At 41.7% G+C, this 24,951-nt stretch overlaps 2 protein-coding genes across 4 annotated transcripts in view; one reads left to right on the top strand and one right to left on the bottom strand.

The window, feature by feature from the left end:
• GNAZ (G protein subunit alpha z) overlaps positions 1–8,758 on the bottom strand; it is a 51,832-nt gene extending 43,074 nt beyond the window's left edge. Inside the window, exon 1 of one of the 2 annotated variants that reach the window (XM_064675478.1) lies at positions 8,413–8,758. The gene's annotated coding sequence lies outside the window, so the exon portion shown is untranslated. Of the gene's footprint in view, positions 1–5,382; positions 5,496–8,412 lie in introns of those variants that run through there. The other variant, XM_064675479.1, reaches the window with a different exon arrangement.
• The window catches only part of RSPH14 (radial spoke head 14 homolog), a 75,419-nt gene extending 50,468 nt beyond the window's left edge, over positions 1–24,951 (top strand). For both annotated transcript variants that reach the window (XM_064675480.1, XM_064675481.1), the window contains exons 5-7: positions 22,025–22,250; positions 23,497–23,633; positions 24,622–24,951. In XM_064675480.1, the coding sequence (XP_064531550.1) occupies positions 22,025–22,250; positions 23,497–23,633; positions 24,622–24,881 (623 nt within the window). In that variant the 3' untranslated portion in view covers positions 24,882–24,951. The remainder of the gene's footprint in view (positions 1–22,024; positions 22,251–23,496; positions 23,634–24,621) is intronic.

The raw sequence follows: 24,951 nt of genomic DNA, 5'->3' as shown, positions 1-24,951 counted from the left end.
AAACCAAGGCACATAACATTTCCTACCTCTCAACTCCAGGAGAATGCCTGCTAAGGTGTCTTCCCACTCTACCAAAGGCACAAAAGCAGGCCACAGTCACAGAGCTCACAGCTGACACAGCTTTCAGCCCAACCCACCTCTCAGCAATTCCAACCTTGTTTCAATCTCTTCCAGCTGGCAGCAATCCCATTAGGATGCAATGCCACTGACACACACTCACTAGCAGCCTCCTCCTCCCAAAGTATATTGGGACCTTCTACTGTTCATATTCTATTGATCTCCACTTGCACCTGACCAACCCTAATACAAGCTTAAGAAGTTATTTGTAGTGAAAAGTAGTATTTCAGATGTATTTTATAACTGGAGAACTCTGGAAAAATACATTCTTTAAATTACATTTTAGAAAATATGGAATCTATAATTGATGCTTCTGACAAAACAGATGCAGATACCGAGTAAACAAGGAGATTGATGTACTCTTAACATACCTCCAACAACTATAAATCTTCACAACATAGGCAAGGACAGATAAAAACACCATGTCTAAGGAATTCCATTTGCACTCCCTATCTCATAGCTGAGTAAGAACAGTGCTGTGCAGATTGACAGCATTCCTTCTGCCCTCCTTTCAAACTGTGTTTACAAACACTTTATTATTTTCTTGAGTTGACTTGTTTATCTAAACTTGCAGTGAGATCTATGAATAAATCTTGATGGATTAATCATGAAAACATAAAGTATCCAAAACTCAAAGTTACAATTGTACAGAGCATTTGATTAATTACAGACTCCTGTAATGGGAGGAACACAACACCATGAGTAAGATACAGAATGAAGACACCTAGATACTGTATTTTGTCAAGACAATAATACATTCACAATTCTCTCTATTAATGTTTTCACATTTCACCATAAAGTAAATGAAACCAGGTTAATTTCTGGGGGCTGTGGACACTCCATATATCATTTACTCTGCAGTTTAGACACCAGCTGCAAACAGAGACAAAGCAAGTTCAAATTTTATTTTAAAAAGTACTTTTTGAAATAATTGAACTATTTGCCTGTGTTACTCTATATTATTTAAGGGGATACACTTCTAATGCCATTTCTGCTAGTTGTCATCAAAAGACAGTGTTATTCAAAAACAATTTTGCAGCAAAAAGCCGGAAAGTGTCTCAATTCTTTCACTCCCAAGTTATTTTCAGTGAGGAATAAGAAGTCATACCATGAGCAGAAGTTCCTATATACTCTTAGAATGTTAATCAAATTTAGCCTATTTTGACTCTGACAACCAAACTGATCACTTGTCTCCAGTCAGCCCATTTTTGTAATCCTAGTCAGAATAATGTAGGGAGGCACCTCTAGCCCAGTAAAACCTCTTTAGTTCAGACTCACAGCCTGGGTATGGAATGGGAACTGTTGCTTTTCATGGACAATGATCTGAGCTTTCCCATCAATTGAAAAGATCAAGAACTCTTGCCTTTTTCAATTTGCCACTTCCCTGATAATGCCAGATAAAATTACTTTTTAAACACCTAAATACAGATATTTTCTTGAGCAGGGTTTTTCCCTGTATGTCAAAGGTAGTCCTCTAGGTGATAATGGGTAATTGTTAATTTTTTGTCTGTCTTAGAGGTCCTTTTTTTGTGGTGTACTGTCCATATAGAACCAATGTAGATTATAGGATCATGAGAAAGTGCCTTACTGTCTTTGTACTCACTTGAATTCCACTTGGCTGAAATTCTCTCAGTGTAAGATAATATTATTAGTAGAACCACTCAGAGAGTAAAAAGGAAGGTAATTGTCCTGCTGTCTGAGAAGTTCTCCCACCATTTGATAATTAAGTCCCCATTAGTTAAAGGTTCTCCCAGAGTTCCATATCCCTGTGCGCCAAACCTTCCCTGTAAAGCATCCTTTTGCTTAATAAGCATCACCCATTTCTTTCAGATTTCTTAGAAAAATTGTGCCTAAATGACTTCCAGATTAGGATATTCCAATGTTTTCTACTTGGGGTTCGTTGCTCTCCAGTATCAGAAGATACAACTAGAAAAGCAACATAAAGTAGTCAAAAATACAAAGAAACTCAGACACTCCTGGTCTTGGGCTGAAGTTTATGTTCTCAACATATGATATTTTGTGATCCAGCCTTCATTGTAGAGCCAGGTTGGGCTGCCTAAATCTCATCATGAATTAAAACAGTTTCCAGGTCTCATCCCAAAAGGCCACAATATCAGGGGCTGTTCTTGTTTTCCTTGACTGCAGAAATAGGAAGAGGGGTAGAATTGCCAGGCCATGGATACAACGAGGAGAGAGGCTTTTCTTGTCACAGGCCAGGGTAATATCCTCTGTAAACATTTAATTTTAGTTTATAACCCCCTTGCACTGACAGAGAACGGGACTGTAACAGAGCCAACAATTCAGTGCTTTGTCTATAGGGTAGGTTATTACTTTATCAATGTTTTAATTTCTGTTATATAGAATTTGCACTGTTCAGGACTGTGGTTACAACCAGGTAACCTGCAGTGTTAACAGTCACAGATTCCTACCTCCTGTTGATGTTGAGACCTGATACTTTCACTTGTTTAGACCATTGTATATTTTTACTTGACCTGTGAGATCAAAGAATATTGTACTGATATAGTACTGATCTCAACAGCAGCCTAAAATCTTTTCTGATTTAAAACAACTGTTAATCTCTACAATCAGTAGCCAAAAATTTGTTCCTGTAACTTAAAAAAAAAAAAATACATAAAGTCTTCAGTATTCCATTTCTTTTTGAGAGCATGCATGCAAAAAGCAAACTTGACACACCTATGTAAGCACAGCCATGAGGCAAAGTTCAGATTTGCTTCTGGGAACATTCACAGCATGAAACATAATCAGAGGACTTACTGCACATCCAGTCAGGGGACAGAAACAATATGATAATAGAACAAGTGTTCAAATTTGAAGTAGGCTAGCCTTATCATTTTAAATACCAACATAAATGTCACTGAATTACAAATTAAGGTAAGTTTATCTGTTCATGGACATAGATGGATTGAAAAAGAGGTTTCAAACATGACTCTGAAATGACTGATTAAGGTGAGGTTCCACCATTACTGAGCAATACAAAATGAAAGCTCTGTAGGTTCTTAGCAATTGTAAGAATATACAAATACCTTCCCACGACAAAAGGGCTTCTATCATAGTACCCCAAACTCTCCCAGATTTACAAGGCCAGGCACAGAAGGGCATCTTGAGAGAAAATCTTCCTGCCAAGGTATTTAGTGGGACACTATAAACTCCCTGGTAGTACAGAGAGATGCTCCAGTGCAACAGTGTTTATTCTGGTATATTTTAGTTTAGAATTAATTTGCTTAGCATCATATGCACTAATTTAATGAACTTAGTGCTTTAAATGATACAAAAAAACTTTTCTGTAGTATTGGTTTGAATCCCAAAGCATAAACATAGAAGGGCAACAGCTAATACTCTGGTCTTTCTTTTCTCATAAGCCATCTGAACTGAAAATAACACTCTAATTCACATATTTGTATAAATGGATATTGTATATCCAAAAGAAATCATATTTTGTTAATACATTCCAAATATTTGGATTATGTGACTTGGGCTGGTAATATTCAGAGAAGAAACTGCTTATTTAAAAAACCCAAGTCAAATTGTATTATTGCCAGAAAGATGTTCCCTTAGATGGCACATAAGTATCCTTTTGAATCACACAGATATTTCTCTTGTAAAGAAGAAGTATAATAACCAGGTGCACACCCCTCTAAACAGCAAGCCCTCTCACAGCTAAACATCCAGCTGGGCTTTTGTTCCTGTGCCATGACACTGAATTGTAATCAATTCAGCTCAATTGTGTTGTTTCCTCCCACAACACAACTGTGTCAACTGGATTTGTGCATCAACACTTGATCCGCTGCCTGCCTGTGTTTGCCTTGGCGCTTTGTGAAGATAAAGGTGCTTACTCCACATGGGCTGGATAAGGTTGGAAAATACTGGGAATATAAACTAGAATACTGCCTGGATTACTAGGGAAAACTGGGTAAAAGATTTGGATTCCTGGTCGTGTTTTAGGGAAGTCTTTCCAATCCCATTGGTGAGACACAGCCAGAGCAGGAGGCCGGTGCACCAGCCCAGCTCCTAGCAAGGAAACAGGGTCAGTAGGGAACAGCAACTGTGTTATGACTTACAAATATTTATGGTGAGCCACGAAAATATCTTCATAATTAACTAGTTAAGCTTGGTTAAACATTACAATATAGACAGCAAGAGTGGGATCCATCTGCCCAGATTTAGCATGTGCATGTAGGTGGCCACCTCAGAGCTGATCACTGCCTGCTTCCCTCGGGGGCAGTGCAGAGGAGTCACTGCCAGAGGTCAGCTCATCTCACACCAAGAGAGTGGTCAAAACCTAGTCTGATTAATTCCATTGTAGAAATCTCTTTCTCTCTCCACCACCTAAAAGGGAAGCCTTAACAACTGCTCCATGTGTACATGTCCATGTTATCGGCATCGAAAAGTGATGAGAATAATTCCTTCCAGTTGCCAAGTCCAGGGAATTACTATTTATTAAATCGACTGTAAAAATATCAGATTAACATGCTGTAGTTCCTAAGAAATTATTATTTGCTTTCTGGTCGTTATCCTTCCTGTGTGTGAGCAAAATGAACAATCAGAATTTGAACTCAGTTTTTCAGATCTGCCTCTTCATGTTTCTCCATTGGCCAACACCATCACTGGTAATTTCATGGGCTATTTCTGCAATGGAGACCTGTCTGGAAATGTTATCACATTTGTCTTTTTGATGTGATGACTTAGCAATCCAGAGGAGAAACAACTCTCCGGTACAAGGGGCTTAAAGAGAAAACAAGGGCAGAGGGAAAAAGGATTTGTTGAGTAAAACTCTGTTCTCTAACAGCACATTGGATGTCCAGCACTAGACAATAAAATGGGATTCTGGGGACACCCAAGTTTCTGCTGAACCACAGAAAATTCTCTGAGCTGCAGAAATAAAAAAAACACATGGAAAGCTGGTGCCTTCTGAAATTTTGCCATTTGTTTTGTTAGCTGTGATTTTACATGTATTTTAATAGTAACGAATGTTGAAGTCCAGGTAACCCAGAAGTGATGGCCCCGTCACTGACCTGTTCCTTCCATCCCACCCCACCAGTGCCCTTCAGCGTTAGGGAAAAGCAACAGTTGAGAGAAGAGTATTTTCTCTGTAGCTTTCATTTCAAGGGTTAAATTCTGTCCTTGATTACACTTGAATAAAGCTAAAAGAATTTAACTTGCTAATATGTATCAACTCCAGATTTAATAACAGAATAAATAAAGCTGAATTTAGCTCTTCTCTGTCATGTTGTCTATTCCACATACCTTAAATTGCCAGGGGACTTTTCAAAGAGAATCAGTTTTGGTAGCTTGGAACAGTCTAGTTTCTCCCTTTTGGGATTATTCTCTCATCAATATGGTAGTTGAAATTTGGACTTCTTAATCACCACTCTTTTGGGTTCTGGAAAGTTTAATAAAAATGTGAATTTGAATATAACTTACAAAATATAAGTCAAATTATTCTCTCAGTTAGAGTGAAGGGAATCTGTTTTAACTAGTAATGGATGTGGATTTATTCTGGATACTTTGGGGATCACAAAGAACAAAACTAAGCCTTCTTTTTTAATAAAAATAAGACAATTTGTCTCAAATTATAAATACGATTTTATCTAAGTATGCCAATATTTTGATTTTTAAGGACTTTGCTTTTATCCTCTTAGATAAAAGAAAATAGTTAATTGCTTCTGTAGAAGCTGTTGCTGCTGAAGGTGTAACACCAACCTTAACAGCATTTGTGGGAATAACACTCCAGTTTTCTCAGTAAAAAGGATATGATTCAAATCACTGATAATTTATGAATTAGAGTTTATGATGCAAGTAAAGAGTTACTGAATTTGTCCCTGAGCCTGTGACCCCACTGAAATCAGCTCCAAAACTGTTCAACATGGTTGTTCCTAGAGGGGAACCCGGTCAGTGAAACTGTGGCTGCTGGCCTGGGCTCTGCCACTGAAATCAGGGACAAAACTTCCAGGGACCAAAACTTTACACAGAACTAGTGAGATTCAACTCCCAATTTCAGTTACATAAATCTGGAGAATCTCTTCTGAAACAAGGGGAATTGCTGTGACTTAACCCAAAGGAATTGAGAGTATTTTTCTTTAGTTCTTGGAGGGGGAGAAAGAAGAAGACATCGTTCTCTCCTCTTGCCTCGCCGCCGTGTATCACCCAGGACTATCTGCTGGCAAAATCCTCATCTGCTTAAGCTGCAGAGGAAGAGCTGACTTCACCATTTAAGGCTTTAAGCTTTTGTTGCCTGCTGAATTGTCTATTATCCTTATCCCCTTCCCTTAGCAGGTAGATTCCTTGAGAAGAAGGCACAAATTTTTGGTTTGTGTTTCTGCTTAGGTTTCTTAAAATTTACCATACCTTTGTGTAAGCAGAACTGAGATAACCAGAACACTTTCACTTCGGTCCTTCTGAGCTACCTGGCTGGTTATTTTTAAATTATCACTGTTAAATTCAAAACCAAGGCCTGTAGCTGAAACACTAAACTGTACTGGAGGCTTACAAAATTCAAGGTAGTACTTCCAGAAGAGTTATTCAACTCTGTTCACCAGTGGCCTATGAAGTGACAAGCACATAATCCTCAGCCAGAGGTGCAGCATTCTTTATGTAGCACACAGAGTTTATTCATCTCTGTAAGGTCCATTGTCAGAATGAAATTTCCGTGGCTTACACAGAATTAATCAGCTTTTTTTCTTTATAAGCATGTATATGCACACAGAAGGGGATTCTGCTCTGAAAATGCAAGTCAGTGCTTTGGTAATGAGAGATAGCATGAGTTTTTCTCCTAAATGTGCCTTATAACTAAGATGTTTTGTTTTGATTACACCTGTCACTGGCTTCTTGAAGACTGGAACTTCATCCTTCTGTACACATAGGCCTCTCCTGTAATAATGTCCTCTACCCAAGGGCAGGGAGCTGTGCTTTTTGCATGATAGCTTCCAAACAAATGATTTGTAGGAGACAGGCAAGTTAATGGCACAACGCTCTCAGCTCTGCAGAGCTGCATCTGCTCAGCTTGCAAATGTGTGCCCTGGTGAGGAAAAGTGACTGTTTCTGCCTCTAACAGCACCTCAACCATCAGCCTGGACCTCAAACCTCTATGTCCATAGAGGAAAATTCCCCCAAGCACAAAACACACTCTCTCGTTTTTGCTCCTTTGTGATCCACAGGTAGATGTTCACAGCACTGTGAATATGTGACCTGCTGGCATTACTCTCTGGATGAAATGTTGGCGGCCGCTCGAAGGGTGTGACCCACAATGGCGCGAAATACGGAGCCCAAATAAAAACCAAATTGTGGCTGGAAGGGTATCAGAAAGTGGAGATAAAGAAATACAAAGAAATGCCAAAGGGAAAACTAATGATTTTTTTCTCAGATCTTCCCAGGAAAATGTTGCCGAGATAGGTCAGTAGCTTCCAGAATAAATACCGCAAGAACACACGTTAAACAGCTCCTACAGTGCAACAGCCAAAGCAGATCAGTACTATCAGCAGAAATTAAACTGACACATATTTGTCTGCAGCTCTCTCAGCTCACATTGAAGGGCTGGGGGTTTTGTGCATGAATCACTCACCCAAAATGCAAATGCAAAGATACTGAAAAACTTGTGGTTCCCAACTGCAGATGGGAGCCGTCCACAGGTGCAGATTAATATAAACCCTCCTCATTCCTTCACATGCATGGGCACACACGGGCAGGGAGCGCATCCAGGCTCTGCAGAGCCACACAGCCTTAGAATGAGCAGATGTGCCTGTTACTGGGAGGGTTTGTTACAGAAATTGGGCAGCAGGAGTCTTTTCTGGCAGAACGGTGGCCAGGCTGCATTTCCCTGGGAGGAGGTGCTACATAGCGTGGAGGTTCTTCTCCCAACAGGCAGAATTATTATCTTTCTCAATCATTAAGAGAACGCAACAGATCTTATTAAGGCTCAGGTATTGGATATTAATGGGTTATAATCCAGGTTAGGAAAGGGAGATGACTTAATTTTGTGAAAAAGGGCCCAAGATGAAGCAGCAGCTGACAGAAGGCCAGTATCCCTTGAGAAGGTCATTTTCACTGGATCAGCAGCCTGCCTCCCCTTACTATTTTTTCTCTACACACAGTGAAATGTTCCTACCTCACAGTGACATTCATCTTTTCCATCCAGCAAAATCATAGCTTATTGTTGCAAAATGACATCTTTTTCTTCTTGCTTTAGAAGTGCCTTTTTATTTTGGCAATATACAGAGAGGGAAATGTTCATCACCAAACTGATTTAAGAGAGAAAGAAATGCGGAATATTGCACTCACCTCTCCAGCACCAGGCAGCCTCCACCTCCTCAATCCATCAGTACAAACGCTCGCATCCACTGACGCCTCTCCTCTGCTTTGGCCCTTTTTCACATCAGCATCTGCGATTTGCCGCGAGCAGACACACCACGACTGCAGGGACTAACCCCACAGCCCCAGCAGGAGCAGGAACCTGCCCTTTCCCATCTTCTCCCTACGAAACACAACCGTAAAACCCCGGGATTTTCTAGAGGCGGCGGTGGGAGCACTTGTCCGGCGGCCCCCCGCGGGAGACAGGGAGGTGCTCGGCGCTCTCGCCGGGGAGCCGGGCAGGGGGAGCGCGGGGCTGGCGCTGGAGGAGGAGCCGGAGCTCCAGCCCGTTTCCACGCCAACCGCGGGGGTACCGCGGGCGGGGCGGCGCGGCCGGCGGGCGGCTCCGGCTGCGCTCCAGCCCCGCTCCGCTGCTGCTGCCGCCCGGGGGGCGGCCGGGCCCGCAGCCCCCGCGGCCCCGCAGCCCCCGCCCCGCCGCGGCGCAGAAGGAGCCGATGGTGACGAGGGGTTCGGGGCTCGTTCCCGGCTCTGGCTCCGCCGCACTCGCGCATTACATAATGTGCGGGCACGGCCGCGCTGCCGGCCTGTGCCGCGGGCTCTGCCCGCACCCGGCCCGGGGCTGCGGCGGGGCACGGCCCGGCTCGGCTGGGAGGGTCAGCGGTGCTGTCACCACGCGTGTTTTAGAGGGAACAAGTCGCATACGTGTTGGAATGATGCAATGACGGGAGAAAAAACAGTTTCTTTAGTTACATGGGATTTACCTGCTGTTTGCTTTCCTTCCATCACTCAGTTGCTCTCAGTATTGGGCATATGTTTCCTTCTGCTTTTGCCTTTCTGCCTTTTGCGTTTGTATATGTGTAATTTACTACGGCTTTTTTAAATTAACGATGAGTATCATTTTCTTTTTATCTCATTAATGGATTTACCCAATTTATATTTTACATTTTTCCTTGTGTCTTTTTCCTTTTAGCTACAGTACTAGTTGCATTGTTGAGTCTTCAGCCCTGATCAGATAGCTGATTTCCCCCTACACTGCTAATTTTATAGGCATGATTTGTTGCTGATACACTTCAGCTGGAGATAGCAACAGACACTCACACACACACGGGATGCAGGCATTTTTCCCACAATAAGACCAACATAATACAGCACAGAAAGCATCTGATTCCTGTAAATGATATCACTTCCAGTACTGATATTATCAGCAGAGCTGTCACACTGATGAATTATAATAATGAAATACTTCCATGTAAAAATCAGTATACCATGTGAAGGAAATTTTCCTATAAGTACAGAATCTTAGGTGTTGTTCACACCAGAAGAGTTTGCCAGTACATCTGGACTGGCAAAGTTGTTCTGGTAAACTCCTAGCATTTAAAAAAGAAATGCCATATACCTAACTTGTATTGTTCTGCCAGCAAAACAATAATGTTCAGATCATAAATTTGCCCTGCTGTAATAAAAAATACCTCTACAGTTCGATTTCAAAATTTTAGCTTTCAGGATACATGCTCACATGTCTTGGTGCATCTGTAAGATCAGATAGTGGTCAATTTAAAACTTTTAATAGTGTTTTGTTTTTCAGAGGCACTCTTTACTTCCAAGTGCATAAATCCCTGATATAGTTATGTTGGCAAGGGAATAGAATAAAAAAATGTATCTGTGGTAACTGAGTAGTCTGGATAATAGGATAAAAGAACAATAACAAGGTGTACAGGCTTAACTGCAATTCCATAAAGAACAAGTAGTTACTATAGAAACTGTCACATTACATGTATCTTTAGTATAGTACTTGATATGTGAGAAAAGGCATCTTCCACACACTACCCAACTGTGGCAGAAATAACAGCATCAGCCACCATCATCCTGGGGAGGAAGATCTTTGTTCGTGTGCTCTCTACAGAGAGAGCTGTTGTAGGCATTTACAGTTGCTTTAACAAAACACTTTCTTGCAGTTTTGGGGGAGGCCCCTGTAAATCAACTGCTGGAGTGAAGGAATTATGAACATGCAGTACCTGAGTAATGGAACAGGCCTGAGAAGTTCAGGGGTTTTATTCAAACACCACCATATGGGAACTTGCTGTTGATTAATGGCAGAGTTAAAATGAAACTCAGCTGACAAATGCACCAGCAGACATGTCTAAGTTTTCTTCAGTCTCACCTTGTCCTGCATCCAGAAATTCTCAATTAGGGCCTTTCAGCATGTATTGATTGCACTACATGTAGCTAAGCTCCCACAGGAATTTAAAGAGAAATATATATCTCTCCAAATAGTGTTTACAGATGATTAAATGCCAAAGTCAAACAGCAGAGAAACCCAATTCCTTAGCTCAGTACTCTAAATGTTGTTCCTTGTATACAGAGAGACTGAAAAGACACAAATACCTATTGAAAATGAATAATTTGTGTGGAAACAGTAAAGGGTAGTGTGAGGGAGGTGTGATGATCTGATGGGATTTCTGTTCCCTCTTCCCTGTCAGGGAGGTCCCATTTATCCCATCTCAGAGCAGGCTCTCATTTGAAGGGAGCAGTGTTTGTCTGGTGAGGTGCAGCATCTAATACACAGCTTTCTGGACCTCTTGGCTGCACGAGTTTCATTCAACTTGCCAGTGCTATTCATTGAGCAAAAGCCAAATCCTTGCCTGTTTACTGCTGCTTTTTGTTTGGGATCAATCAAAATAGATGCATTCATACATGTTTAGTTTGAAGACAATAGTGCTAAAACAGCAATGTGCTCTTAAGTGGAAAATCCCATAGGGATTTTTCTAATCAATTACCCTTTATTATTCCATGACAACATCAAAATATTTATATGCACACATGCAATGTTCTTGGTGAATGTACATCTCCAAATGATAGAGGGTAAATTGAGAGGCCACATCTGGTCTGTAATAAAAATATAATAAAAGACACTTTGTATTTCATTCAATTTTCTACCAAACACCCTCTTTTTAACAAGCAATTGTAGATCTGGGTTAGATATTTATAGACAGGTCTGTGATTCTCTCAGTGTGAAGAACTGAACAGAACATTTAGAGAAGAATAAAAAGGTTGTATTTTTATTTTTAACCATTTTTCTCACGTGGAAGAGTTTAAAATAGCATCAAGTACAGATGACTGGGATCTGATATTTATAAGTAACTGGCATATTGTTGCTTTGTATCAGTGACTGGGAGATGGTGGAGAAAAAAATCATGAATGCACCTTGCATCAGGTGGTATCAGCCTGACCTCGTTTGGCTTTATCACTTAGGATGTAAATTCACTTTCTACCAGGATTTCACCCTTTTATCTTTCTCACACCCTTCAGATAACTGAGGGTTTCACTTAATATTGACAGTTTACTCTTTCTATGAGGGCAAATTATGGGAGACATTTGGGAACGTGAACCCAGATAATGAGTTACAGTTAGTACCACAATCAGCTAATGAACCTGCTGGATTGGCAGCTCACAGTCATTGGCTCAGCTGCTCAGTCAGCACTTGCCACTGAAGCCAAGTTTAGGAAAACAAACACGAAATGCAGCAGCTGGAGGAGAACTGCTCTCCTGGAGCCCTGGGAGATGCTCTGGCTTTCCTGGAGAGGTGACTTTGTGCAGCAGTCCCTGCTTATCCTAAACTTTGAGATGGATACATGGGAAGAAAGCTACAGACAGAGATATGAAGTAAGATAAAGGAGCACAGATCTTTATAAAGAGCCCATCCTTCAAGGCTGCTTTATGATGTCATTTTAAAAAAAAAGGGCAATTAAAGTATTCTTTGCTCATTTTTCACTATTGAAAGCAAAGGAATGGGGAAAATAACAAAACAAACCCCCTCAAACTTTAACCCAAAGTGGAGATCTTTTAGTAAAGTAGACAACAAGAGATCTGTGAAGTGTGAACAGACAAAATCACTGGAGATCAAAACATAGATTCTTTGGGAATTACACCCAGGAGAGGTAATTAAAGAGTGCCAAAATTTTTTTGAAATGGAAGCTTTTAAAACAAAAAGTACAAGCTACAGATCTCCTGGTAAAGTGGGCTGAGCAACAGGTTGTTGGCTACTCTTTGGATGCCCTCTTCCCTCCTGCAGTCTTCCTGTTTGAGGCCTTTCCACTTCATAAGAATGACTAAATATTCACTGAAGAGTGAGCTGAAAGTAGGTCTCTCCCACTTGAGGACACAGGTGGGCATTTAGGGTTTGTTTAGTTTTTGCAGTAACAAACAAACAAAAAGAAGAAATGTGCTGATTTCAAATATATTTAGTTTTGTCACCGATGTTCTTATCAGCTGAAGAAGCATCAAATTTGGACCTCAAAATATTATATATATATATATATATAAAAATAGGTACTTAGAAAAAATGTTATGATTTGACTTCACACTTCCTTGTATCTTTTACATGTGATAATTCTACTTCATGTCAGAACCACAGGATACAGGTACAATTTCAGCTGGGTTTTGTGATTAACTTTTCCTTTCGGAAAGTTTTGCTCTGTCAGTGACATGCACACGATCGATTCAGTGACCAGAAGTGACTTAGGGAGGAATTCAGCCTCCAGATGAGTCTCTGAGACCATGTTCAGCTTTCAAGGGTGTCCTGTCTGGCCTCCAGCTGCACCCCAGGAAAGTCCAAGTTTCCTGCAGGCCTAAAGTCCCACCTGACATTGCCAAGAGATCCCTCAGACTCTGAGGTGACATTGGAAACCCACATTCAGCCATCTGAGCCACTCACTCACTGACTGGGGGATGGAATGGGCAAAGCACATTGTGCCAACCTTATCTAACAAAGCAACTGATTTAAACTGATAAACACGTTATCACATCTTTGGATTAATGTCGTTTTCAGATTTACAACAATGTTATTTTAAAAAGCATATTAAAACAGCAGTCATTTCTATCAGCTGATAGTTTCTGATATCTGTTATAATTGTTGCAAATCTGATTCTCTCTTTCTGTTTAACAGTGTTTTGAATCCTCTGTATATAATGTTCTTAAAGATAAGCACATTAGTAGCACTGTTGAAGTGCCTGTGCTTAATCTGCCATGTTTACAGAAGCTGGACCTAATATTTTAGTCCAGGTTAAGTAACAGGTTCATTTTGCTGTAGTGGCTTGGGTCCTACTGCACTACTTGTTTTCCAAATAAATGATGCCAAAGGTCTTTCTGCAAGAACCCCCTCACATTCACTCACTTAGAGCCTCGTTCAGGAAGGCAGTTCTAATCAGAAAATATGTATATTAAGACAGGGGCCTATTTGTGATAAACTGCTTTGAGTCTGTGATTTACAGCTCACTGAAGGAATAGGGCTCTCAACCCAAGAGCAACATTTACAGGGGAGGCACTTCAGAAAACAAATCATCCTCAGAAGCAGCCCACACCTTGGCTCTCTTGTATTCAATTAATATTAAGGAATGTTTCACTGCTTGAAATAAAATACAGATTAAACATATTGGAAAGCACTACTGTAGAACCTCAGTCAGAACAGAATGCAATTTTCATTGAGTAGTAGAAAGTACTTTTCCTCATGAACAGGGCTTTCCACAGAAAACATGGACTCTGCAAAGTAGCAGGTCTGAGTGGGAAGTGGAGGCTCCGCCCGCCTTTCCATCCTCACCTCGTGCAGCCATCTGGGCCTGTGGCTCTAATCAAGATGTGTTTCCTCTTCTCATTTCAAACAAAATTGCCAAGCCAGAGCATCTGAGGCAGAAAAGGATTTCACCCACCTGTAGTACTGTATTCTTTTCCAGGAGGTTTTATCAGTTGTGCCCATTCAATTGTGCTCCTCCTGGCACCAGAGTAAGCAGTGGGAACTGCAGGATAAAATTGCCTTCCTGCAGCTCTGCCAGCCTGCCTGCTCAGCAGACATGAGCAGGGCATTTGTCAACGCTACAACTTCTCCAGCTTCTTTTAATTTGAAATTTCTATCAGGTCATTTTTTAAAGCAGAAGAAAAAAAAAAAAAATCTCCCACCCTTCTAACAATGGAGAAAATGTAAAACAGAAGTGCTTACACAATGAGACTGAATTCGTGTTCCCATTAATTTCCTCCTGTTGTCTTCTACTATTTGCAGTCTTTCAGTCTGTTCAGTTTTCAGTCTGTGCAATGATTCATATCTTCAAAGCAAGTTTATGTTAATATTCAGGACAAAATTCCTCAGAATCTGACACATCATGAATTCTAGATATTTTGCTGCTTTAAGCCTCTCAATTTTATTGTTTGACAGTAGTATAATCAAATCTATATAAGAAACTTTCTCATTCATATACCTCTGTTTCTGATGGATTTTGATTCAGTTGCACTACAGAAGTTCAGAGAGTGCTTTCACCTTCTTAATGACACATTTCTCCTAAGGAAAAAACCAAAAAAATGCTCTTTTATGCCTGAGCATGTGAGGTTAATTCATGAGTTGCAAAAGGTGAACATTATGGATAACCAAAATATTGTACTGGGCATTTGGCTGAGCAGTGCCATTTTGCAGGTATAGCTTCCAGGCAGAGAAATTTAAGGTAGTTGAGAAAACTGTTTCTTGAATTTCATTCATGCTGCTTTAATGTTTTGACCCTCTGCCTCCAAAGAGGAAAGATTATTTTTTTTAAAATCTGTTCTCTCAGCTGAAGTTCTGAAAACTTCCAATTGTGCATCTCTCTCACATTGAGGGTTTGTAAGGCAGTTGGACTTAAGATTCAAAATCGTTTTTATCAGTGTAAGACATTGTGAAATTGGCTCTGATTGGTTTCCCGACTGTTCCACTGACTTACTGTAAACAACTTTTGCCTCCTCCTTTCCCATGCACTCCTCTCTCCCCAGCCAGGCAGACAATAATCCCTGCAGGAAATGAGCCTCACACATCTTTACAAGCCTCTGTGACAAGGCAGACCTTTCTCCCCAGGAATCTCTCAAATTTGCTACAATGTAAGTAATAATCATGGGAACGTTTGCCAGGCTGATAATGGCACGTTCATCTCAGAGCAGCAATTTCTGTGACTGAAACCTGCTATAGGAACCTGCAACACTTTCTACTCTCCTGGTGCACACGCTCGGTATAAATACAAAATCCAAGGTTTAAGTAGCGTTTGGGAACCAGCCCAGGTTCTCCTCTGAACATTTTCCCTGTTGGGCAGAGAAATTCAGTAAACTCAGGGCTTCCTGGGAACGTTGTGGCACAACAGGGACCTGGGAAGCTGCAAACCAGCAGAGTCTCATGGCCAGGGGCTGCACTTGCTCCTCTCAGCCTCATCTCACAGCTACACATCCCCATCACTGACCAGCTCGAAAAAAAGCACAGATTTTGACTTGGAAAATCTGAACTGGGGCAGCCTCAGGGGTTGAGGCTCAGCTTTTCTGGATTAGTTCTCCCAAGGCTTTAGTTTTCTCTACAGTTATTGATCTGAGGACTTTGGCACAAGTAATGCATAAGTCAGATTGTTTTCCTTCCTTCGTGTATTTTGGCAAAGTCTTCTCTGTAGAGGAAATTAATAAATTTCAGGATGACATTTCCTTCTTCATCTAAAAGAATAAGAAAAAAAAAACCCTTTGTGTAAATTTTTACAGCTTTTTTCCTTTGATTTTTACGATTTTTAAAAAATATTCTCATAATAAAGGTACTCTGTCAGAGAAATAAAAGCCAAGAAACTTCTTAATTTGTATGATCATTGTGCATGGCAGATCAGTCAAATGCATGCTACACATATGCACATGCATTCACACACTTAGCTACAAAGGATGACTATGAGTGTGTCTATGTGTTAAGCTACAAATGTAGAAAACTTAAAGAAAATTACTTACATGGGAGGTGCAAACAGCTTGAGTTCTGAAGACTAAATAAATAAATTGCAAAAGATACCACTGCTCATCCTGCCATGTCCAAGCAGCCTATCAACAATTATAGCTGGGAAAAAATCTGAGCCAGTGTTTCTCTGCCATTTGTGTTTCACCTTCATTGGATTGTTTGCTCTCTCGTGTATGACAAGGAATCAATACAGTTTTATTAAAGGAAGGAGAAGTTGCTTTCATTTGGAGCCTACCCTCAGACTCCATATGACTGCCCAGCAATCCACAGTTCATGGGTTGTGCACTAGTACAACAGAAAGCATATTCCATTATTTCCAGCATCGTGCTTTGGGTGGTTTCACACTAAAGGATCTGACACTGCCATCAGTCAGAACCAGGAGACTTGCCTTCCTCAATTATTGATCTTGAACTGCAGATAATTCTTGTACAAAACCAGAACCTGAGATTTATTCTTCATTTTGGAAACTCCTTCTATGTGAAACACAAGTCTATTGTGTCTAATCCCCAGGGTTTCTGAAGATGCTGTGATAAAAGACATGCTGTACACCAGAATCTGTAACTTCTTTAGATATTATTCCTCTTTTCATAGGGCATGAATGATTCAGATGGTCTAAATTACCAAAATGACAATTACTTTTTTAAAGAGTGAATTTGTTTCTTGGATTTCTGTATTATAACAGAGAAGCCAATGCTGATATATCAGCTGTAGTTTCTATGTTAATTTTTTCAGTGGTACTTTGCTATTACAATTGCATACACACTAAAGCAAAGTTTCTAAAAACAAAATCAAGATATGCAGGAGTCTCTTTCATTCTTTACTGAGGATTAGGAACCCCTTGTTTACCAGACCAATCTTTTCTGTTTCTTGTTAATGCCAGAAAACCTTTTGGATTTTTAAAGGATCCCCTTCTGCAGGATACTGCTGACTTTAATCTTTTTATAACCTTAATTTCTGTTATGTCTTTCATTCAGACAGCATCCCAAAATCCTTAGTGTTGGAAAAATCTCAGTAGCTTCAAAAGCAGATCCCGTAATGCTTTTATAAATCTTATGAAGTTTTATGAAGTTGTATTTTTAGTGAGGATCTGACAGACACTGCTATTGAGGTTTGATTTTATACCTGGTAAATCCCCCAGGCTCTCATAACATAAATACATGTGGCCAATGCCACAAGATTTGAAAAGGCTTGAAACAGAATTGTTTATTATTCCTAGTCTGATCCAATCCCTGCAGTGTTTTCCTCAGTTCTTTAATACCCCAGTAGCTCTTCAGTTCATCTAAACAGACACTTCCCACCTCTCAGTCCTTTCAGATAAGAGATAATCTCTTGGATCTAGGCACAGTCATCCTTTGGGACACTACTGTTTATTCCTGTTAAATCCTCATGGAAAGATAGAATTATTCTTGCAAAGAAGAGGAAAATATTCTGATTTTCAAAGATGTCAACAGAATTCACCTCGTTAGGTAGAAGGCTGGATAAACCTGATGGATTTTAGGCAGGTGAGTTCAGGTTCATTGAATGTGGTCTGCTCTGCTCCAGACTTACCAGAAAGTTCAGCCCAGTTTTATAGTATTTATAGTATTATATTTAATCTACTCCCTGACACAGCCATAATGCTGGAAGCACTGAGACTCAAATTGCTGAATCTTAACATTAAATTAGCTACTACAAAGTTCTCAAACTGTGCTCTTGTGACTGGTGACTCAGAGATCTTCTCAGCGAGTCTAAAGAATAAATGAATGTTTTTCCATTTAAACAGTTGGGAGCAAGGAGTCCCTGGGGAGGCTGTTCCAGAGGAGCTCCTGCGCTCCCCTGGGCCCTCGGAGGGGACCGTTCCACCAGCCCTGTGTTGGCCAGTGGCTGCACCACTGCCAGCACTCACTGGGGTCATAAACACCCTACTCCCTCTAAAGTAGTGACAAACCATTGCAGTGTGAGCAAGAGACCTGGCAGATCCAGGAATTTTGTCTGGATCATTTTGTCCGGAGCTCCCAGTGGGTGAGCTCCCCCGGGGTGTCACAGCTGGGTGTGTTGGTGGCACACCTGATGCCAGGCAGCAGTTTGCCTTCCCATCTCCTCTTTCCTGTCTGGCCCTGCTTTTCTTTTCCTTGTGTGCTCCTTCCTAAGCAGAAATGCCTTTACTGAGCACTACAAGTCATCGTGTGACTATCACAGAGAGACACCCGAGATGCCAACAGAGATTCATATTCTATACAATCTGTGTTCCTGTATTATTTCACTGTTATATAGAAACCAAACATCCCTTTGTGGCCACACATGAGGCACATGCTTCAGACTAAAACAACAATTTGGAGTTGAAAACCAGCATTTTTAAGGAAAGGGATTTGTAATGTGATTTAATTGATTTATGTAATTGAAAACCAAAACAAAACACCACTGTTATGTACTATAAATGACTCCTTTGTCTTCTACAAAATTTAACTTGTTTACATGCCCTGCAGCCATCCTGAGAGAATAGAATAAATGGCAACTCCTCTTTGGGCCTATTTGAACAAAGAATCAGGAAAGGGAGGATGAGAGTGGCCAGAGGGTTATGAGAAGGGAGAGATGAGTGCTCAGATAAAAAGCAGCCCAAGGGAAGATTACAAGTTCTCAGAAAAACAGATCAATAATGACGTTAACTATGCAGCTGCAAATGCAACTATTTGCATTTTGAAAACAATTTTCCCAACTACTTCACTGTGCCCAGGGTATCCAGAATACTCTCTGCAACAGATAAAACTCCTCTGAAAGGACAGTACTTTAATGGAAAGTTAAGATCCTGAGGAAGCCACTGTATTTTTCAGTATAGGACTGGAGAGCCCAGCTCACCTTCCCCTCCTACCGCTCACTAGGGTGGAAGGATCTGAGACTGCTCGAATTTACAAGGGACTCCCAAACAACTTGCCACTGATTTTGTCTCCTCCCTTTTCCCTCTCTAGACCTTTCACCCTGTGGTTCCCCTGGGAAAACCATGACGAATTTCCACGTGGAAATTTCAGCCCCAGTGTTAGGTAGTCTCTTTTTGTTGTTGTTGATGGCCTTTCCTCTCTGCCCTCTTTCTCTTCACCACATTGAGACTCTTGACAAGGTCAAACAATTCATCTTTGTTTCTATATTTATATCTGGGAAGCTCCCTCTAGTAGCACGACATTTCAGCTGGGACAGCTCTACAAAAACAGTAGGTAAGACAGCTGATGGTACAGAGACCTGGCCTGGGAAAATAAAATGTGTTTTTGGAGAAATGAGAACATCTCAAGTGTTCATACAAAATGAGCACCACCACCTACACTGGGATCTGATCCCAGAATAAATAGTACTTAATGGCTGCCCAAAATAAAAGCAGTCCTGGCTAGGACAAGGTATTGGTGGGATCATTTAGGAGATGAGTGAAACACAGACACAAAGAAGTGAAACCTGAATGCATCCTGTCTAGATGATGATATAGTTGCGAGAATTAAGAGAATTTAGCAAGGAAGTCCTGAAAGAGAGGGAACTGCAGGAAACTAAAAAGAAAAATGGAGATGATGGGGTAAAAAATGATTATTAAGTATTTGAAAACAAGTACAAAAAATAGGAAAGAGAAAAGTACATCTGCCAGCACAAGAAAGAGAGAGAGAATGGGATAGCAATGGTGACAGACAGAGGGAAAGCAAAGTTAAATCAAGCAGTGGCTTCTCTGAGCTCAGCCCGAGTGTGGCTGCTCTGTGCACCAAGGGTTTGCTTTTGGAATGATGTGATTCAATGCCTGTGGTGTGACACTGCCCCAAGGAAGACTGGTATGCATGTGAATTAAAGCTACACAAAGGTGCTTGCTTTGTCAGCTTAAGTCTATCACCTCCAATTCTTGACTCTTCCTCTGAAATTGCACCTCCCAAAGTATGATTTTATATTGATTTCCACAGCAAATTTAGAAGTGCACATGATGACTGTGTGAGCAGTCTGGGGATCCCAGTTTCACACACTCAGGCCATAGAGTTTCTTTTCATGAAGAGCTTTGGGAGGAGTTTTAAAAGTTGCCTTTGAAAAATCTTGTCTTTCACAGGCTGTTTCAAAAGACTGTGGGAAGGGTGGCTAAAGCAATTCTGGATATAATTCATAGTCATTTAAGTCTGCTTTAATCTGCTTCCTTGGGAGCAGCTCTCTACTGGCTAAGTAGGGAGTGGGTTCCCTAGTGCCTGGGATTCCATAAGGCATGGAGCATTTCCAGACATATTCTTACTGCTGTCTAAGCCCCCAAAACCTTCCTGTCCCTATAACCCACAATCCAAACAGCAGCAATCCCTGCCAAGGGGGTGAATGCTGGCGATGGAGGGAGCTGTGCAAGCTGTGCCTCCTTCTCAGGGACCTCTCCCAGAGAACAGTGCCGTGTCCTGGATCACGTCCTTCCACGGGGACGGTACAAACGGGCTGGAGCTGATCTTGGACAAATTTCTTCTTTTGTTCCTCCAGGGGACATACACATGGGGTCAGTTGGGGTTTTTTTTCACTGTGAAATTGCCAACTCCCCCATGCAGTGACACACAGAGCCACAGCTTCAAAGAACATCTTCTCACTTTCCTTTCCTGCCTTGCCTTTCTGGCACAAGGAGAAATCCTTGCCTGTAAAATGTTGTTAGCCTTCAAGAGTGAATTGTCTGAAATTGGTTTTCCTTATTTATTTGAATTCTTACAGCAACTGCCCTCCAAATGCTGCCCAGGTAGTAAAGCTGTAATATCAGCCCAAGCCATTTCTTTGCTTTGGCATTCATAAAGTGGATCCTAGTAAGTCAGGAACATAAGAAGTTATTCAGTGTCAGGAAAACCTCAGAAATATGTACAACAAAATAACCTTCAGATTAGAATCATGTTTTTCATCTGATTGTCAATTTGAGGGATTTCTCCCATGCACGACCAAGGGTCATTAAAATCTCCTTCCCTCTTGTCTCCATTGTGGAGATTCATTTGAAAATACCTTGACGACTCCTATCCACAAAACTTCCTTATCTAACTGTATATGAATCACTTTGAAAGGAGCCACATTTCTCTTAGCAACCAAAGAATCAGTCTTAGCAACAAGACAGCTGGAGAATTTTGTGTTCACATAGTTACTCGTGGACAGTACGTTCTGTTTTCCCCTGGCATTGCTGTTTCAGTGTTGACTTAGTAAAGGGTAAGAAATGGTACAAATCAGGCTCTTGCTCACAGCAAAGACATCACCTGCAGGGCAGATGATGATCTCTCTACCTTTGATGCTGTTTTTGAGGAGCCAGTGCAAGAGCACTGACTGGAAAGTTGAGAATTTAAATTTTTGCTGTGACAGAATTACTACAAAGAAATATGTGAGGGAGCTGCCAGTTCCCAAAATCTTGACTTCCCCCCACAGAAACCACAGTGGAAAATCAAAGCATGAGTTCTAAAGGCTCACACTGCAGCCTCTCTCAGCATCTGTTCACGCTGAGAGCAGTTGGAAAGGCTGGATAGAAGGTGACTTTGTTATATATATATATTTCCTATATTTTCTTTGCAAGGATAATTAGGGGATAAATATTATAGTGGGAGAAACTGGGAACATCAGAGCAATTGCCATGTTGGTTATTACCTGGGCTCATGATTTACAGGAGTATTGGGGAAGCTTCCCTGAGGAAACAATGCTAAGATGACATTTAAGAACAGGGCAGTGTTGGAGTATTTTCCATTTCTCAATCCCACATCTGTGTAAGGAAGTGAGTTACCATCTATACTTTGATCCTATTGAGAAATTCCAAGTGCAGGTACAACAGTCAGTGCACTCAGCCCTCACCCACCTTCCTTCCCTGTCTCTTCCCAGGGGCTGCTGGTGTCCTGCAGGCTGGTTTGATTCCCCCCCTGGTACTGAAACTGCAGCCTGAGCTGGATGAGATCCTGGAGCTCATCCTGGGCACCCTCTCCAACTGCCTGCGCATGGAGGTTTCGGAAGCCCTGGCAACTGGTGCCATTGCTGCCCTGAAGGAAAAGCTCACACACCCCTCAGCAGCCATCAGAAGCAAAGCAGCTCAGGTCCTGTTAGAAATCAGGTAAAGGAAAACAAACCTGTCCATAATGCCAAAGCCTAAGAAAGTCCTCATCTCAGGAGTAAATCCATGCCATTAGTTTACATTGTGTTCCACTGCACATCGAAGCTGCCACATTTCACACATAAAGCACTATCAGCCTGAATGCACCCAGAGATAGAAGGCTTCTAAATATCCTAACTGCTATAAATCACTCAAAAAAGCAGATGCTGATCAGTCATTCCTTCTCCTTCTGTTTGTTTTCAGTATTGGCAGTGGAATCAGGATTTTTTTCCTGGTACAGCACTGCTGAGAAAAAAATCTTGCATGAAAAATCTTGTAAAACCAGGATTCTGACCACTGTGGAGGTAGAGAGAAGCTCCCTTGCGTTTTTGGGCAACACTCAGAAAATTGAAGGCCCTGGGAAACTCTCACTGTGATTGAGGACAGAAATAGTTTTCTGACACAGGCTGCTGTGTACGTCAGGGATGGATCAGAAAAAGCAATCTTTATATTAAATTTGGGTATCAGAGAGTGCATGAAAGGAACAACTTAAGTCCACTGCAACCAGAAAATGTAATAAAAGTGTTCAACAGATATCTAGTTTAAAGAGGCCTGCAGATGATGTAGTTTATATATCAACTGGTACAAAACATTTGCTCATGTCCTGTAACAATGTGAGGTCTTAGAGGAAAAGAGACTGTAATTATCATGAGTCAGAGAAAGAAAGTCAAATGCACCTGGAGTATGCATATCAGCTACATTCTAGGGACCTGCAGGAGCTGGGCCACATTAAATACTCCCCTTATTAAAGAGGCTGGAAACAAAGGGAGAAAATTGACCTGGGAGAAAAATGAATTGCAGACCCCTGATTTATCAGGTTTTAAAATCTGTATAAGGTTCAACAGCCAGGTTTCTAACTCACTGCCATTGGGACCACCAGCATCCTTAACCTTACACCCTGTTCCATGCTGCTGCCCATCAGTCTCCAGTGTTCATAAAGAGTTTAAAAAAAAATCCAAATATCACCCAAAAATAACCTAAAAATAGTGAAGTCCAGGCACCTGGGTTACTGTGGTATCATCAGGGCTGTACCACTTGTAGGTTCAACAGCCACCAGGCACAAACACACACCCCTTTAGTTCCCAGCTGGAACAGTCACTCCAAAGGGAGCAAACAGGAGTGTGCAGTGCTGGTGGCACAGCCTGGGGTGGCTGCATGGTCTGCAGGCACAGTTCAAAAAAGCAACTTAACCATCTTTTCTGCACAGTTCTCATCCAGAGGGAAAACTTCCGGTGTGTGAAGAAGAGGTTATCCCTGTGCTGGTGAGCCTGCTGGGAGACACAGATCCTGAAGTCCAAGCTAGTGCAACAGGAGCACTGATGTTTGCTCTTGTCACTCCTCAGGGTGAGAGTCAGAGGCAGTTCTGCTGGGAAACCTTCTGGAAATCCAATTCTAAGGAAACTCAGTAACAAGACATTTGCCTCTCCTACCCCCTCAGTCCTTGGTTCCTGACAGTGTTAAAGCTCCTCAAGAAACAGTAAGATCAGGACATTTCTTCATATGTCTTGAACAACTACTTCCCCACAGTGCCATGGGGGAACAGGATATTTCACATTTCGTTCCCTTGAAGTAGGTCGAGAAGTGATTTATCTCCCCCGCCTGCACCATTTCCCTCCAGAGTGCTGCTCCAGAGGGGGAACATTTCCCATTCAAGTCCAGACCACACAGACCCACATACCTGGAGCTGTGCTGAATCACCAGCGCTCGGCACAGGAGCGCTGCTTTCTGGAAACATTTTGTGGTTCCAGGCAGCTTCTCTCTCACAGCTGGGAGAGCAATGAATATTAATAAGGTCTGCAGCTCTCCCAAGTAACTTACGTGACACTGAAAATACTAACTGCTAAATTCTCACTGTGATGAATGAGTAATTAGACATAAAAGACTCTTAATAACAGCAGTTGTGTTCCAGTCCTCCTCTGCAACCCTTCCTCTGGCTACCGGAGACAACGCGGGAATGGATCTCAGTGTTTGAAGTGTCTTTAAAAATGCAAGAATGGGGCACGTTCTTAAGGGCATCTAACACACCCCACTCACCCCCCCCCCTCCAAAAAATAGCTTATTCTATCATTTGATGCCTCATATATTCGTGGATAATTAGTCGCAAATGAAATCCTAATGTGCAAGGCAGATAAAGTTAACTGGGAAAGATCTTTTTTCTTAAATATAAACAGCTGGGAGCCAGCCTTGGTCTCCAGAAGAAGGGCATGTCCTGCCCCTGTGCACTGCACCCCCGGGGCTGTTCGGAGCTCTAGGGGGGCAGGGAGTGCCAAGTGTCAGTTCCAAAAGGATGTTGATTAGATGTCATAACCCAAGCCGGTTTCTTTCTCTGCAGGGAGAGCCTCAGCCATGGCAGCTGCAGCCATCCCACCTCTGCTGAAGTTGGTTGCTGAGGAAACCAGCACAGCCCGTCTGAACGCGATCAAAGCCCTCACGTTGCTGGCTGAGCTCCCCAAGGGCCGAGAGACGCTCCTGGATCACACGGGCACATTTCAGGAGTGTCTGGATGACCCCCGGGAGGTCGTGAAAAGAGCTGCCCAAACCGCCATCCGAGCCATCGAGTGGAAACCTTTCTGCAGCCGCGATCTTTTCTAGAGATCTGTTGCCCTCTGTTGTTGTCTGGCTGTAAGAGGTGCTCGATTATATGAGACCTTCAGAACCAAAA

The sequence above is a fragment of the Pseudopipra pipra genome, chromosome 18 (genome assembly GCF_036250125.1).
Source record: "Pseudopipra pipra isolate bDixPip1 chromosome 18, bDixPip1.hap1, whole genome shotgun sequence".
In the NCBI taxonomy this organism is placed as follows: domain Eukaryota; kingdom Metazoa; phylum Chordata; class Aves; order Passeriformes; family Pipridae; genus Pseudopipra; species Pseudopipra pipra.
This window is presented reverse-complemented; position numbering and strand designations above follow the sequence as displayed.